The sequence below is a fragment of the Mustela putorius genome, unplaced genomic scaffold, assembly GCF_011764305.1.
Source record: "Mustela putorius furo isolate JIRA1106 unplaced genomic scaffold, ASM1176430v1.1 tig00537227_pilon_pilon_pilon, whole genome shotgun sequence".
Lineage (NCBI taxonomy): Eukaryota > Metazoa > Chordata > Mammalia > Carnivora > Mustelidae > Mustela > Mustela putorius.
In genome coordinates, this window is record NW_025422368.1 from 44,801,647 (window position 1) to 44,818,590 (window position 16,944).

Sequence of the window (16,944 nt, forward strand, 5' to 3'; positions counted from 1 at the left end):
AAAATCTATTTTTAAGTTACTTTCTTTTTGAATTCTATGCATTTAAAATAAAAAAGATTTTGCTCTCCGAGCTAAAAACACATGTCATCACATACAGGCTCTAAAATAAAAAGATGGTCAATTTCATTTGGGTTCCATTAGCACGTGAGAGCTATAGGATGGGTCAGATTGCCTACGGTTAGTATAGTAACTTTCATTCCTGGTGTTCCAACTAAATATTACCAACGCAGGTGTGGTGATTTATTATTACGATTACCTTCACCAACATATCACTTAATCCCCTCCACAATCATTTGAATTGGGTATACCGGGTACACAGTTGTTATTATTATTATTATTATTATTATTTATCATGTGACAGCAGAGGAAGCGGAAGTTCAGGTGTTCTGGTAGGGGTCTCTGGGAAAGTTCCCTTGGGAACTAAAACTCTCAATGCCAATATCATTTTAAAAATTTAATTTTCTGGGCACCTGGGTGGCTCAGTGGGTTAAAGCCTCTGCCTTCAGCTCAGGTCATGATCCCAGGGTCCTGGAATCAAGCCGCGCATCAGCTCTCTGCTCAGCAGGGAGCCTGCTTCCTCCTCCCTCTCTCTCTGCCTGCCTCTCTGCCTATTTGTGATCTCTATCTGTCAAATAAAATAAAAATAAAAATCTTAAAAAAAAAAAAGAAAAATTTAACTTTCTATCTTTGATATCCATTGTCTCTGAACCAACCCAACTTTGCTGTGGCATTAACCAGAGCCTTTCCTTCCTTGTGTGTAGGAGGCTCGTGCTCATGCAACACAATATTCTCAGGCCACTCTCCTACTCGCTCAGTACTTCTGTTACTATCTGCCGAGCTGTACGTGTTCACCAGTGGGAAGTCACAGTCAAATCTTCTTATGGCAATTGTAACTCATTAGTGAAGCCCGGTAATTTAATTCTACATAAATTAATGAAACAGGAAGGTGCAGAGAAAAAGGGAATTGTTCTAGGAAATAATTGTACAAGTTAAATAAGTTTTTCACTGGGAAAAAAAGGACTCAGTAGAAAAAACTGTAGTCCAATCAGGTACAGGCGACAATGATAAAAGAGCAAATTTTAAAAATTATGCAGGATTCTGCATGCATAATTCCTTTACAAACTTTTCTGTGTTCTCTCTCATTATAAAGAAACTGAAATGGGAAATTTTGATTTATGTATAATTTCATAAATTTAAAATAAGTTTTGATTTGATGTATAAAGGGCATGATTTACATAAGCTGTATGATCTAGAACTCTAGTCTCTAACAAAACCAAACAAACAGAGTCCTATGAAAAATTGTAGTGTGAACAAATGCACATGTCTTAAGATAAAATAAAGAATTAGGGTCCTGTTGTTGTTTTTGTGATTTTTTTCCCCCACTAACTTTTTTTTGCTAATTGTGCCAAATAAGAGGGTTTCTAGCTATAGTTAGAAGTAAAGCAGGCTACAGCAATTAAATAAAACCTAACAAATTAAAAATTAAGGTGTGGTTGTATTTGGAATATAAGCATGTCTGAAAGGACATGTCAGTAATTTTGCTTGAGAGATGTGAGCCTCTGAATTTGGGGCCACCCTTAATTGCTTAGGCAGTACAAGCATAGGAAATGGGAATGAGAGATTAGCTGTCCAGCATTGCTAGGCAGTGCTAGGCCCGGCTGCCTCTCTAAGATATTCTAATAGCTAATTCTGGTCCTCCGGGAAAGCTGAAAGCTGGTCCACAGGCTCTGCTGTCTATCTGCCAGCCTGGCCTTCAACATTACCTTCCTTGACCTTGTCTGGACAGACAGCCAAGTCTGAGACTTGGTTTACTTGTCTTGTTTTTTGTTGTTTTTTTTGTTCTTAGTACAGGTATACCTCGTATCGTGCTTCACTTTATGTTCTTTGTAGATCCTGCATTTTCTACAAATTGAAGGTCTGTGGCAAGCCTGCCCGGAGACTCCTTTCCTTCCTGGAGTTTATTGGCACCATTTTTCCAACAGTTTTTGCTCACTTCATGTCTCCATGTCCCATTTTGGTAATTCTCACATCTTTTCAAACTTTTTCATTATTATTACATTCCTTAAAGGTGATCTGTGATCAGTGATCTTTGGTGTTCCTATTGTCATTGTTTTGGGGTTCCATGAACTATGCCTTTCTAAGACCATGAACTAAATCGTGACGTGGGTGAGTTCTGAGTGCTCCACTGACTGGCCATTGTCTGTGTCTCTCTGTCTCCCGGGGCTTCCCTATCCCCTGAGACACAACAGAATCCCAGTGAGGTCAGTTAATAACCCTACAATGGCCTCTTGGTGTCCATGTGAACGCTTTCAGTCAAAACTAGTAATGATGGAGCTTTGTGAGGAAGGTACATGGAAAGTCGAGATAGGCTGAAAGCTCGGCCTCCTGAACATTTGCCACGTTGTGAATGCAGGGGAAAAGTTCTTGAAGGAAATTAAAAGTGACACACCAGTGAACACATGAATGATAAGAAAGAGTAAAAACCCTATTGGTGATAGGAGAATGCTGGGATTATGAAATAAGAGCTTGGCAATTAGTCATTTATTTATTAGAAAGTAGAAAGGTTCATGAAAATATAAAGCCTGGGAATTTCTAAAGATAACTCCAACTTCATTTTGGGGGGAGGAAATGATTTTTGTCTATTTCAAACAATGACGCTCAACACAATTGAAAGTTGGCACATTTTTGGTAAACAGCATTTTCCTGGTAGTGTGAAGCTTACTGCATATTTCTTTTGAGCCAAGCTTCTCAGTATCATTTTGATCTACAAAACATCAAAGTTTCCTCTATGGAGTTATATTTACATCATGGAGGGTCTGGACAGAAAGGAATTTTTAATTTTAATTTAATGAGTAAGGCATGCTCCTCAGATCGAAAGAATGTTTCAAAATGTGGTGTGAGTTCTGGGTTATCACTGTCTCTCATTCCTTGCTAGGTCTGTTCTTCTGTTTTTTGGCTTCTATGGCTGCTACTGAGAAGCCATTTGTTAGTTACTCTGTTGTTAAAATCATCTCTGCAGTGTTTTTTATTTTCCTAGTTGTATCTAGTAGTGGATTTATTTTTACTTACTAGCCCAGAATTTATGATGATTCTCAAATTTGACAGCTCATGTTTCTTATCCCTTCTGGAAAATCTCTGGCCACTATTTCCTCAAGTATTGCTTCTTTTCTTATATTCTCTTTGTTCTTCTTCTAAAATATTCATTTTATATACATTGGACATTTACATACTGCCCTGTAGGTCTTAAATTTTCTTTCGTATTTTTGGCCATTTCAGTCTTCTGGGTAATTTCTTTAGCTCTATTTGCATTTCGGTCATTATTTTTACTCTGCTGTGTCTGGCCTGTTATCACACCTGTCTAATGAGGTGTTCTTTTTAAAATTTAATATCTCTATAATATTTATTTCTACGACTCTGGTTTGTTTTTACATCTTCCTAGTCTTTTTTGGCAGTAATTTGTTCCCCTGTCAAGTTTTTAATCTTATAATTTGTGCGCTTAATTATATAAAAAAAGCATGTATTTATAGTTTCTATTATTTTCATTTCTTGTAGGTCTACTTTACTTACTTGTTGTTTCTTCTGATTTTTCCTTATGTTGTTTATTTACTTGTGTTGTCTCATAATTTTGACTTGTGAGCTTATGTTTGGCTAGGCTGTTTCTGTTGAAATTCTCTGACGTAAATCCCGAGAGTGTATGTATCCAGAAAGCTTTTACCTTTGTTTCTGTAAAGTGCCACAGAGTGTTATCAATCAGGATTACTTTCTATATTAATTGTTCAACTTGGCGTTTCCTGGTTTTTGAATGGTGAGTACCAGAGAGACCCTTTTTATCTATCCCTCGAGAAGACCAGATTTAGATGGACTGATTTCCTGTTACGGTCCTATTTTGGAAGACAGGTTTATTTTTGTGGTTCACCTTTTTACTGAAGGCACAGCCTTTGCAGGAGCGCTCTCTGTGGAAGGTCTCCATTCCAGCTCCTGGCTCCTGCAAGCCCAAGGCTTTGTCTCCAGTTCTTGTATTGTCATTAAAGCCCAAGTAAGCCATAATTCTCTGGCTTTATGCCTTTATTCAGTTTTTGACTGCTGGGATTTTTTCCCCCCAAGCTCTGTTAGGCACGCTATTTTTATTTTACTATTTTATCTGAAAAACATCAAAGTTTCCACTGTAGTATTATATTTACATCATGGAAGCTCTGGGCAAAAAGGAATTTTTAATTTTAATAATGAGTAATACAGTCTATTCAGATCTAGGAAATGTTACTATATTCTATTTTATATTTTACGCTATTTAAAATTTTATCTAGTTTTGTGATGGGAGGTTTTTCAGATTATCCTAGCCTGTTTGTATGCAGGAATGGATATATACAGAGAATACACTTTAAACTTGAACAGTCGGTTTTGAGTAGGTAAAATAAAGGCAGAGTGTCATGGATATCAAACAACTGTGCAGGAATTATCAGTTCCCTGATGTGTTGATATATTGATATGGGTGAAACAGCTGAGAATATTAGAGGCTATTTTTATTATGCCACCTCAGGTTTTCTTTCTTTCTTTCTTTTTTTAAAGATTTTATTTATTTATTGGGCAGACAGAGATCACAAGTAGGCAAAAAGAGAGGAGAAAGCAGGCTCCCTGTTGAGCAGAGAGCCCGATGCGGGACTCGATCCCAGGACCCTGGGATCATGACCTGAGCCGAAGGCAGAGGCTTTAATCCACTGAGCCACCCAGGCGGCCCCCACCTCAGGTTTTCATATAAGATTCATAGAAATATATTTATTCAGTAAGCTATATAGTTAGTTAAGTAGATAGCTTCATCTTCTGGCCCAAAATACACTTTTTTCTAGGATAGATTCAGGGGAAAAAATCCTTTATCTATTGTAGCAAAAATGAAAGAGGGCAACAAGCTTTACAAAACTTATAAATTACTGCTTGTGAGCCTGGATTTTCTTGATTAGTACAAGATTATAGTATACTTAAGGGTTATAACTCACCAAAAAGGCATAAGGGAAAGCTCAGTTTTCTTAAATTCTTATTGTCATTGTGAGGCTCTGATACAGTAATTTTGATAAGCAAGCAAACACAAATGCTGACTAAAATCAGACTGTAAATTATTCCAATAAGATGTCCTAACATGTAAGCTGTACGTAGCACCCTTTGGGAATTACAAAATTCTGTTTTTATGATGTAAAGGACTGAATGAATGTTTTGTAATCTAGACCCTTAGGAAAGACTGCTAGTATGGAAACGGAACCTAAATTTATCTCCTTGGATTGCTTATTACGAAGATATTGAAAACCTTGCTTGGCTTTTATAACTTCCTTCAAATTTTTCTTTCAAATCTCCCTTACTTAGGGGGCTTCATTCCTCCCGCCCTATATAATACAAAAGCATATTCCTCCCTTCTCATCCCTCCTACAGCTCAGCACACCCAATCTTCTTATCCTACCTACCTTGGTCCCCCTATACAATTTATTCTTTCTAATTGCTACGGTTTTATGAATTTATTATGTTTATTATTTTTTAATCTGTCTTCCCCATTAGAAAGTTAAAATCTACCAATGGCAGACATCTCTGTGTGTTTTGTTTGCTAACATATTACCAACAACTAAAGCAGTATCTGTCACACAATAAGTGCTCAAAAATGATTTGAGGTATGAATGAGTGATTTTTTTAAATTTCCCTGCTTATAAATCAGAGTGATAATGCAGAGCCCCTCATTTCCTAACAGAGGTATGTGGGATATATGAGATAAATATATGCCAAGTGTATTGATTCTTCTGATAGAAAGCTGCCACTCACACAGGGACAACAATGACCATTCTCAGAAGCATGAAGTGAACATGTCTTTAAATTTCCATCTTCAACGTGTAGTTAAGTACAAGGCAATTTTCCTTTTACAATAGCTCTTCCATAGCAACAGAAAATTTATAACGTTCACTCCTTGGGGAAAGGCCATACCTCATTTTTTTCCTTGAGTTTTGTGATCATGACAATCACGGGACTGTCTTCCTGCCAAACCATCTGCCAGAAATCATTCACGGTGTTGATCATGGGGCCCTGGGTGGCGATGAATGCTTTCTCTTTGCCACTGTAGCCCTGGTGTGAGTAAAGAGACAGAAATATTGGACTTGAAATTCATGCCTTGCCCTGAAAGTTTAGAACAAGTTCAGAACAAAACGGTCCAAAACAACACAAGTGTTCATGGCTTCACTGATTCTAGCACAATCCATCTGGCTGTTCTCCCAAGTCAAGCATGGCACACAGTAGTGAGGACCATGATGCCCGGTTCTCACTGGAGAACCCCCCAGCACCTAGACCTGCAGCCAGAGACACACAGGAAAGGAAGGCTCGAGGTAAAGGACCTGCTACCAGTGTCGATTATGACTAAACAAACGAGAAAGGTTGCTAGTAACCGAGTTAAATCAAAATTAATCCACTCTGAGGGGAAAACCACCGCCAACAATTCCACATAGTAAGTCAACATGCTCATCAGAAAGATATTTTTATTTACTTACTTACCCGAATATAATTAGCATTAATGTAGGTGCTCAAAGAATCAGTTACATTTTTTGGTCTCAAACACACTCTGCTGAGGGGATCTAATGAAGAAAACAAGAAGGAATGCTTTAGACAGACCTACTCTTTTTAAAGCTCCTTAGAACACCAGTAACTACATAGCACACTTGTGAATTTATATACTGACCATCTGGCTTGTGTCAATGTTTGTTGCTGATGTGTCTGTGTGTCTGTCTTTTGATACAACTGTGTGCACTGAGGGACAATTGGGTCCATCTTGGTCCCTGTCCCTTAACACAAATCTTGCCCATAAGCTTGAGATATTGAGTTTACTCATCATGTTATTTTTTGTGGCTTTCTGATTCTTGACCCCATTTCTTATTTATGCTCCTTTTTCTGTTCTTTGGGATTTGGAATTTGTACTAGATTTTCTTACTCACTTCAAACTTCTCTTCTGTCCAATAAAAACACTTGGTCTGGCGCGAATCCCCTCTCCCTAAAGAAGCTGTCTTTAGTTACCATTTGTGCACCTACAGCAGGAAAATCTGATATTAGGTAGATTGTTATAGTGCTAAGAACATTGTCTTAACTCTTCAAATCACTTTCTGTCAAGAAGTTGAAAGGCTCTTTGCAAACCACGGTGTTACGGAAAATATGGTAGTTATTTCTACCAATGTTTATATAAATGAATTAAGGCCAAATCATCCCTTTATGATTTCTTTAGTCTGACACACTCCGAGCCTCTTAAAGGTAAAGACAGAGATTTTTTTTCATTTTATCCAAGACTCAGTGTCTAGGATGGTGCTTATATGAATAGCAGACATTCAATATTTGTTTATTGCATTGATTTAGATGGTTAAAAAATGTTCCACTATTTAAGAAGTCAGTTCTAGGCATTCCTCTCTAGTTATTGTTTTATTACTGCTTTTCTCTAGACTGGCAAACTTGAGAGAGTTTATCAATACCCACTGTTCTTACCTCCACCTCTACAATTCGGTCCACCTTGTGTACACCCCAGTCTATCCTAACCTTAGTTTAATGCCGAGACTCCTCGGCATTACTGATGCCACCAATGACTCTTGTTGAGCTAAACCAAATAAGCCTACTGTGCTACTTTTTTCATGTTTTATTTTAATATTTACCATCTTATATTTTAAGTACTTCAATTTTTACCTGCTTTCAATGAATTGTACTGAACCCCTTGAAGGAAAAAATTATATTTAATTAACTTTTTTTTTTAAACTAACTTTTGTATCCTTTGTGATTTCTACCTGGTATGTGGTTCATAGAGTGTTTAATATCAGAATTCATTTCTATTAGAGTTGAAACACTGTTTTTGACTTTCTAGATTCCTTTTGTTAGCAAAGGGGACTGGAAAATTGTTCATCCCTTTTCAGTATCTGCTATTAGAAGTTTCCACAAGAGCCCTATACCAGTGAGACTTGAACAGAAGCCCACTCCCTTCAGTTTTTATAAGGCCAACCATGTATATGATTTATTGAGAACTCAGCCCTATAAACTTCTTAGAAGCAGTTCCCTGTCAAGCTAAACTTAGCTTGGAAATTGGTAGTTTGTAAGTCTTCCAAGCATTTAGAGGTTTCCAAAAACTTTTTAAACAAGAATGCACCATAGGACTGACTAAGGGAAAACTGTCACTCTAATCAAAGCTTTTTAGCCTTTTTAATGTTAGATTAGACTAATAAAAAAAAGCTGATGATTTAAAAAAAATCCAAAACTTTATCATCATTATCATCATTATTTCCATATTACTGTTATAAATGTATTCATTTTAAGCATTTTAAGTCAGTATGTGTATTTTAAGTCTATATTTTGGTCAAATTCACCTTTTATCAGGACAGATATTTCTGGACTACATGTTAAATATTTAGCATGCCACTTATGATACATCTAGGAAGAGGCAATAACAATCCCAACACTGACCAATTCTTCTTCCCTCTCCTCTGCTCCTCCCCTTTTATTTCCTTCCTTCCCTCCTCTTGCTTTCTTCCTCTTCCTTCCCCCTTTTCCCTCCCTCCCCCCTTCTCTCTTATTCCTTCTCTTTCTTCTGCTCTCTTTCCTGTTTCTTTTTTCTTCTCAACAGATTATTGAACACATATAGATTTAGCGTATAGAACACATGAAATTTCCCCATCTGGCCTCTTCAAAATACCTCTGGCAATTTAACTCTTTCTATTTAACACAAAAAATGGTACCTGGATCCTGATATCCTTTAATTTTTTTTTAAAGATTTTTTAATTTATTTGAGAGACAGAGAGTGTATGAGGGGGAGGGGCAGAGGAAGAGGGAGAAAGAAATTCAAGTAGACTCCACACCAGGCATGGAGCCCAACAGTGGGCTCAATCTAACAACCATGAGATCACAACCCGAGTCAAAACCAAGAGTCAGACCTTTAACCGACTGCATGACCCAGGCACCTCTGGATCCTGATATTCCGACTGCCATCTTATCAGATTTTGTCAAAGGTTATTCTGCTCCAATGATTTCTTCTCTGGGCAGAAAAGCATTTGAGGTTTGGAGTCAGGAGGAGAAGCTATTCAATGAAAGATGTGCTTATACTGCTAGTGTATCCCTGGGCATAGGCAGAGGATGAGAGGAATAGCATAGTTTCTCTAGATGAATTCAAGATAAGTGGGAAATAGGAGGAAAGGCAGGGACTTGGCTCCACCTTCCAGGTGACTGGGAGTCACTTTCAGTTTGTTGCAGGAGAGAGAAGACTCCAGGCTTGCATTATCCAATATGGCGCCACTAGCCACATGTAGCTAACGTTAAATTAATGAAAATAAAATAAAACTTAAAAATCAGTTCCTCAGGTGCACTGGCTAAACTTCGCATGCTCCATTGCTACACATAGCTAATGGCCATCATATTGGAGATACAGAGTGTTACCTTCACTCTACAGGGTTTTGACAGTGTTGATCTTAGCAATGCAAGATGGCGATTATATGGAAACTCCCTTTTTAAAATCCATGTGAAAATTGTAAGAGAAAAAAGGGCAATTAAATAGTCTGCATTTGAAACTGTAAAGTTTTCTTTCCCCATTAATGCTACTATTTTCTGGAATTGGTTGTGGGGTTAATGACTGATGCATGCTCAGTTAGGTGGCAGGAGAGGAGAAACTAACATTAGATGGGGGCTCACTAGTAGTGGGAACCTCTCTTTTCACATATGATTACTTAATTCTCTCCACAGCCCTATGTAGCAATATTATTATCACTATCTTTAGGGATGAAGAAAGGATGGTGCAGAAAGATTAAGTTGTCTTCCATAAACTATAAATGCTCCTTGCCAAGGTAGAGAGGCAAGTCTAACTCCAATATTTTGTTTGAGCCATACAACTTGTTGCCTTAATGAGTGGCTCACTTATTTGCATATCTACTCTGTTCTGGGCACTTAACAGAATAGGAAACATAAGTAAGAAATATTACCAGATTTTAGATTTTTAAATATGAAGTGATGGCCAAAGTAATTAGGGTTTAATTAGTAGAGTTCTTTGATTTCATTTATATTGTTTTATATTTCTATATATAAATTGTCAGCATGGAATAAATATACATGAAATTTGTTATTATACTTCATTGTGTAAAAAATTTCATAATAATGTATGATTAGTTTTTTTTCCCATTGCTTTTATGATTTAGGACATAGACCTATTTTCATCACTAATATTTGTTTTTTGTTGCAACGTATGTGACATAAATTTACACTTTGCACTTTAATCTACCACGTAGAGCGTTCTGAGCCAGGCTGACATCATCCTTAGGGAAAGAGCCATGATTTAATTGGCTCTTGGTCATCCATATTTCTTCTGCAAAACATTTTCCAAATTAGATAGCCTCACTAATATGTAAAATCTGGCAGTATTTTTTTTTAAAGATTTTATTTATTTATTTGAGATAGTGGGCGAGAGAGAACAAAAGAGGCGGGAGGGGCAGAGGACGTGGGAGAAGCAGGCTCCCCTCTGAGCAGGGAGACTGACATGAAGCTCCAACCTAGGATCCTGGGGTCATGACCTGAGCCCAAGGCAGACACTTAATGGACTGAGCCACCCAGGCACCCCATGTTGGAAGTTTAAACTTGAGTTTATTATAGGTTAAAACAATGAAAAAAAGTAATACTTGGGGAGCCTGAGTGGTTCAGTTGGTTAAGCATCTGCCTCCAGCAGATGGTCATGACCCCAGCGTCCTGCAATAGAGCCCTGACAATAGAGTCAGAGAGGAGGCTGTTTCTCTCTCTCTCTCTCTGCTTCACCCCCCACTTGTTCTCTCTTTGCTAGCTCTCTCTCAAATAAATCAATAAAATCTCAAAAAAGCCCCTTAAAATCTTAATCATTTTAAATTATTTTATGTAATGTTTCAAATTTATCCCATATTATAGTCTAAAATAAACCATAAAGAATAGCTTTCCATATAAATTCCAGTCTTCTCTGATGATTTTCAACCAATAGTGGGGTGTGCCCAAACTAGACATACCAAATTATATTTTGTGCAACAGGGGATGGGTAGTGCATTCAGGCTACAGACATTTTCAACAGAAAACCCATTATTTGCAACATCACTTGTCAGCACAGGTGCCCTGGTTCAAGTGACCCACCCCAGTTTTGGGAATGGAAAAGCTGACACAGGACTATGAGAGACTAGGTCTGATATCATCTGAGCAGGAAATAGAGAAGGCTGAACTTTATTTATTTTTCTTTCTTTCTTTTTTTTTTTTCCCCCAAAGATTTATTTATTTATTTGAGAGAGAGAGAGAGAGAGAGAAAAGGAGACAGAGTGTGCGAGTGTGGGGAGGAGCAGAGGGAGAGGGACTTCAAGCTGACTTCCTGCTGAGCTAGGAACCTAACTTGGAGCTCTGTGGGCTTGACCTCGAGTTCCATGAGATCATTACCTGAGCTGAAACCAATAGTCAGATGCGTAACTGAATGAGCGACCCAGGCACCTCTGAGAAGGCTGAACTTTAAATAATCCTAATAATTACTGAATCCTTCTGACATTGGATGATTAAGTAAAATTGCAGTAAATGTATATGCCCTAATTACTTATATTTGGTAAATTTCAGATGAAAAATCTTGAGAGAGACAGAGACAGAGACAGAGAGAAGCACACTTGTAACACACAGCACTTTCATTCCTGTAGTTATAAAATATCTTTCAACAGGGATGATACTGGATAGACCCATTAAAAATATGTTATAGTGGAGTGTTTTCAGCTCTACCAGAGGGGGAAGCTCAAAGACATCATTAACAATAATTCTTGATATTACCATAACTTTGGAGAATTTGATGTTTTATGAGTGAATTCACGGGCTTAATTATACAGACTCTACTATTTCAATATCCATACTTTTCAAAAGTTTTGTGGCTCCACCTTTCCAGAGTATTGTTTTGAGATGTTTATGGATTTTGCCAAACCCTAACCATCTGTTGTCTAGCGAATGACAATGTTACATCCTCTCCAAAGCATTTTTGCTACTCTAAATAAAATAGCTCGGTCCTCTCTATACTCCTACACTACTTGGGCTAGATCTCAATTCTGGCATTGAACATAATTACTCATTTACGTGCCTCTCTCCTCTAGTCCATGACCTCCTTGATCTTAGAGGCCATTTTTTATTTCTTACTAGCTCATTGCCTGATATTGATAAATTTCATGGAGTTAAATTTAGTTTTTTTCTTTAAAGATTTTTAGTTTTTTTCCTTAAAGATTCTTTCTTTCTTCCTTCCTTCCTTCCTTCCTTCCTTCCTTCCTTCCTTCCTTTCTTTCATTTGAGAGAGAGAGAGAGAGAGCACAAGCAGGGGAAGCAGCAGAGGGAGAGGAGATGCTGGCTCCACGCTGAGCAGGGAGCCCAAAGCGGGGCTTGATCCGGGACCCTGAGATCATGACCTGAACTGAAGTCAGATGTTTAACCAACTGAGCCACCCAGGCACCCCAGTTAAATTTTGTTTAACATTGCCAAACAGTGTTTCTCAAAGTGTGGTCCTGGTATTATCTGTATCAGAATCACCTGGGTGTTAGCTAAGAAATACAGATTCTTGGGGCACCTGGGTGGCTCAGTGGGTTAAGCCTCTGCCTTTGGCTCTGGTCATGATCCCAAGGTCCTGGGATCGAGCCCCACATTGGGCTTCCTGCTCAGCGGGGAACCTGCTTCTCCCTCTCCCTGCCACTCTGCCTATTTGTGCTCTCTCTGTCAAATAAATAAATAAAATCATTTTTAAAAATCTTTTTTTAAAAAGAAATACGGATTCTTAAACCCAACAGCAGACTTACTTAAACAGAATCCCTGGGTGGGACAGAGGATTCCAGAATTTTTTTTTTCTTTCATCTATTAAGACTCTAGATTTTTATAAGGACTCTAGATGATTATTATTTTTTTAAAGATTTTTTATTTATTTGATAGACCATACAGAGATCACAAGTAGGCAGAGAGGCAGGCAGAGAGAGAGAGTAGAGGAAGCAGCCTCTCTGCTGAGCAGAGAGCCCGATGCGGGACTCGATCTCAGGACTCTGGGATCATGACCTGAGCTGAAGGCAGAGGCTTTAACCCACTGAGCCACCCAAGTGCCCCAAGGACTCTAGATGATTATTGTACACAACGAAATTTTTTGGTAACAGCTTTAAGATATAACCCATATACCATACAATTCACACATTTGAAGTGTACCATCATAGAGTTCTTTTTCTTTATTCACAAACTTGTACAACTGACAGCTATTTCTCATGCCTCCCGGCACTAGGCAACCCCTAAGACAGTTTATGTCTTTATAGATTTGCCAATCTGGCCACTTCATATAAATGGAATTATACAGTATGAGGTCTTTTGTGATGGTTTCTTTCACTTAGCATAATGTTTCAAGGTTTATTCATGTTGTAGCAGGCATCAGCTCCTCATTCCTCTTTATGACTGAGTAATATTTCATTGTGTGGATAGTCTACATTTTATTTCTCCATCAGTTGATGGATATTTTGGTTGTTTCCACCTTTGGGGCTATTATAAATAATGCTGTTAGAAACATTTGTGTATAGCTTTCTAATATCAATACTTTTAAAAAGTCTCTGTGGCTCCATTTTTCCAGAGCTATTGTTTTGAAATGTTTATGGATTTTGCCAAAATCCCAACTATCTATTTGTCTTGTGATTGACAATGAAATGTTTTCATTTCTCTTGGTTATATGCCTAGGAGTAGAATGTCTGAGTCATACAGTCACTCTAGGATTTGCCGTTTGAGGAACCACCACACTGTTTCTTAAGTAGCTGTACCATTTTACTTCTCTGCTAGCAATGTGGGAAGGTTCCAGTTTCTTCCCATCCCTGTTAGCACTTTCTGTATGGTCTATCATTTTTATTATAATCATGTGGATGTGAGGTGGTATCTCATTGTGGTTTTGATTTCCCTTATGGCCATTAATGTTGAGCATCTTTTCGAATGCTTGTTGATCATCTGTATCTCTTCCATGGAGAAATGTCTACTCAAGTCTTTTGCCCATTTTTAAATTGGGCTGTCTTTTGATAACTAAGTGGTAAGAGTTCTTTTTTTTTTTTTTTTAAATTTGATAGAGAGAGCAAGAGACACAAGCAGGCAGAGCAGCAGAGGGAGAGAGAGAAGCAGGCTCCTCACTGAGCAGGAAGTCTAATGTGAGGCTCAATCCCAGGACCCTGGGATCATGACCTGAGCTGAAGGCAGTTGCTTAACCAACTGAGCCACCCAGGCGCCCCCGGTAAGAGTTCTTTATACATTCTAGATAGAAGTCCTTTATTAGGTATTTAATTTACAAATGTTTTTTCCCATTTTGTGAGTTCTCTATCTTCTTAATGGTATCCTTTGAAGCATAAAATATTTTCATTTAATAAAATTTAATTTATCTATTTTTTGTGCTTGCTTGTACTTTGGTGTCATATTTTAGAAGTCATTGACTAATTGAAAGTCATGAAGATTTACATCTGTTTTATACTAATAGTTTTATAGTTTTAGCTCTTACCTTCGGGTCTGACCCATTTTGTACTGAGTTTTGTATATGGTGTGGGGCAGGGTCCCACTTCATTTTTTAAAAAAAGATTTTAGGGGCGCCTGGGTGGCTCAGTGGGTTAAAGCCTCTGCCTTCGGCTCAGGTCATGATCCCAGGGTCCTGGGATTGAGCCCCACATCAGGCTCTCTGCTCTGCAGGGAGCCTGCTTCCTCCTCTTTCTCTCTCTGCCTGCCTCTCTGCCTACTTGTGGTCTCTGTCTGTCAAATAAATAAATAAAATCTTTAAAAAAAAAAAGATTTTATTTACTTATTTGGGAGAAAGAGAGTGAGTGAGAGTGCATAAGCTGGAGAGGGACAGAGGGAGTAGAAGCAGACTACTCTGATGAGCAGAGAACTCGACATGGTGTGAATCTCAGGACCTTGGGATCATGACCTCAGCTGAAGACAAACTCTTAACCGGCTGAGCCATCCAGGCCTCCATACATCTAACTTCATTTTTTTTTTTTTTTTTTGGTTCATGACTATTCAGCTGTCTCAGCAACCTTTAGCTGAAAAAACTATCCTTTGTCCATTGAATTGTTTGATGAAATCAATTGACCATAATGTGTGGTACAATATTATTTTAGACCCATGTGTTTGCTGGAATTGTGAGCTGATCATTTTTTTTTTTTAAAGATTTTATGTATTTATTTGACAGAGAGAAATCACAAGTAGTGGGAGAGGCAGGCAGAGAGAGAGAGGGAAGCAGACTCCCTGCCTAGCAGAGAGCCCGATGCGAGACTCGATCCCAGGACCCTGAGATCATGACCCAAGCCAAAGGCAGTGGCTTAACCCACTGAGCCACCCAGGCGCCCCTGAGCTGATCATTTTAAGAAGAGTAGTACAGGATAAAGTAATGAACCTCAAGCTACTTTCATGGTCAGTAGTCTTAATGTGCATTTATAACTCCAAATTTGGTGTGTATGGAGAAGTTGTGAGGATGGAAAGTGATAAGGTAAGGGTGACTGGGGAAGGCTTATGCTTTATAATGCAAACTATTTCATTCAAGAAACTTACTTGGCAAAATGGTCTTATAGCGATTTTTAGTTCCATGACGGGGAATGTCAATTTCTTTGGGATCCACAAAGTTCATTGGTATTTCCTGCAAAAATAAATGATATCAAATTAGTATATCTGATGCTGCCACAAAGAAAATCTTCACAGGGGGCCATCTGATCCAGAACCCTATTGAACTTCAAAGTCATTTATAAAACAACAGACTACCACCTCTGGTTGACCAACACCCTTCCTTTCACAAACATATTAGCTGCACCCTGGCAAGTTGACTCTAAGAAACAGCTCGCTGTGTTAGAAAGTATTATTTTACATACGGTTATTAAAGAAACATATAAAATTTTGATTAGATTTTTAAAATTCTGTTCTGACATAATTGCTAGAAATATATATAAACAGCTGAAAATGGGCAATGTATTCAAATTTTTAAAAACTTCATGTAAGTTATCAAAAATTTCATTATGATGGATTCTCTTTTAACATTGTATGACTCTGTCAGGATTATTAAAACCTCCCTCTCCAAATGGTAAATACAAAGGGAGTTTTTTTTTATTCAAGTGATGGCAATATAATTTTTTTTGTATTAAGGAATGGATTATGATTGTATTGTTCCATTTGTTTTTTGTTTTGTTTTTTTTTCTTTTTTAAGTTTAAATTCAATTAATTAACATATATGTGTTACTGGTTTCAGAGGTAGAGGTCAGTGATTCATTGTATTGTTCCATTTGTTGTTGTAAATGCAATATTTTTAGTGAAGGGATTCCAGACACTGTTTTCTCCTTCTTAACAGGAATACAAATGTTTTTACTCAGAATATGTCATGGGCCTCAAATGACTGGAGAGGAACAATTAGAGCAGAAATGGCTCTGTGGAAGTGAATTAGATCTTAAAGGTGAGCATCTATAGATGACTGGGACAATGAATGTCATTAGCCAACGTTTTCAAAGGGTCAAAACAAATATGTAAAGATCTGATTAGACAAAATAGAGGATCTCTAGTTAAAATTCTGGAAAAGATTATTAGATAAATGTTAATGTGAAACAAAGGAACTTATTTTTAGATCACGTGAAATACTATTTTCATTACTTGAACTTTCTTCAATGGAAAATATAACTCAACAGCCTAATATTCACTGAAATGAAAGAAATTATCTACAAATGAATTCAATTTGATGAAAGAAATTATCTACAAATTAATTCAAATTGTTTTCAGTCAGTCTGGAAATTTGAGATCATGAATATGGTCTACAAAGAGGAGTAGTTTGCTTTTTAAATATCATTTCCTAAATTTGCATTATTTTAGATATTTATAATATTCATCCCTACTCTCTGCTTCAATGAAATATTATAACTTCCGAGTTCCAAGTTACCAAAAGAAGCGAAATTGTTGAATGTT

At 37.5% G+C, this 16,944-nt stretch overlaps 1 protein-coding gene across 4 annotated transcripts in view; it reads right to left on the reverse strand.

Moving 5' to 3' along the window:
- PTPRR (protein tyrosine phosphatase receptor type R) overlaps window positions 1–16,944 on the reverse strand; it is a 240,454-nt gene that overhangs the window by 28,030 nt on the left and 195,480 nt on the right. For all 4 annotated transcript variants that reach the window (XM_004752436.3, XM_004752437.3, XM_004752438.3 and 1 more), the window contains 3 exons: window positions 15,553–15,637; window positions 6,520–6,599; window positions 5,959–6,096 (listed from right to left, as the gene is read on the reverse strand). In XM_004752436.3, the coding sequence (XP_004752493.2) occupies window positions 5,959–6,096; window positions 6,520–6,599; window positions 15,553–15,637 (303 nt within the window). The remainder of the gene's footprint in view (window positions 1–5,958; window positions 6,097–6,519; window positions 6,600–15,552; window positions 15,638–16,944) is intronic.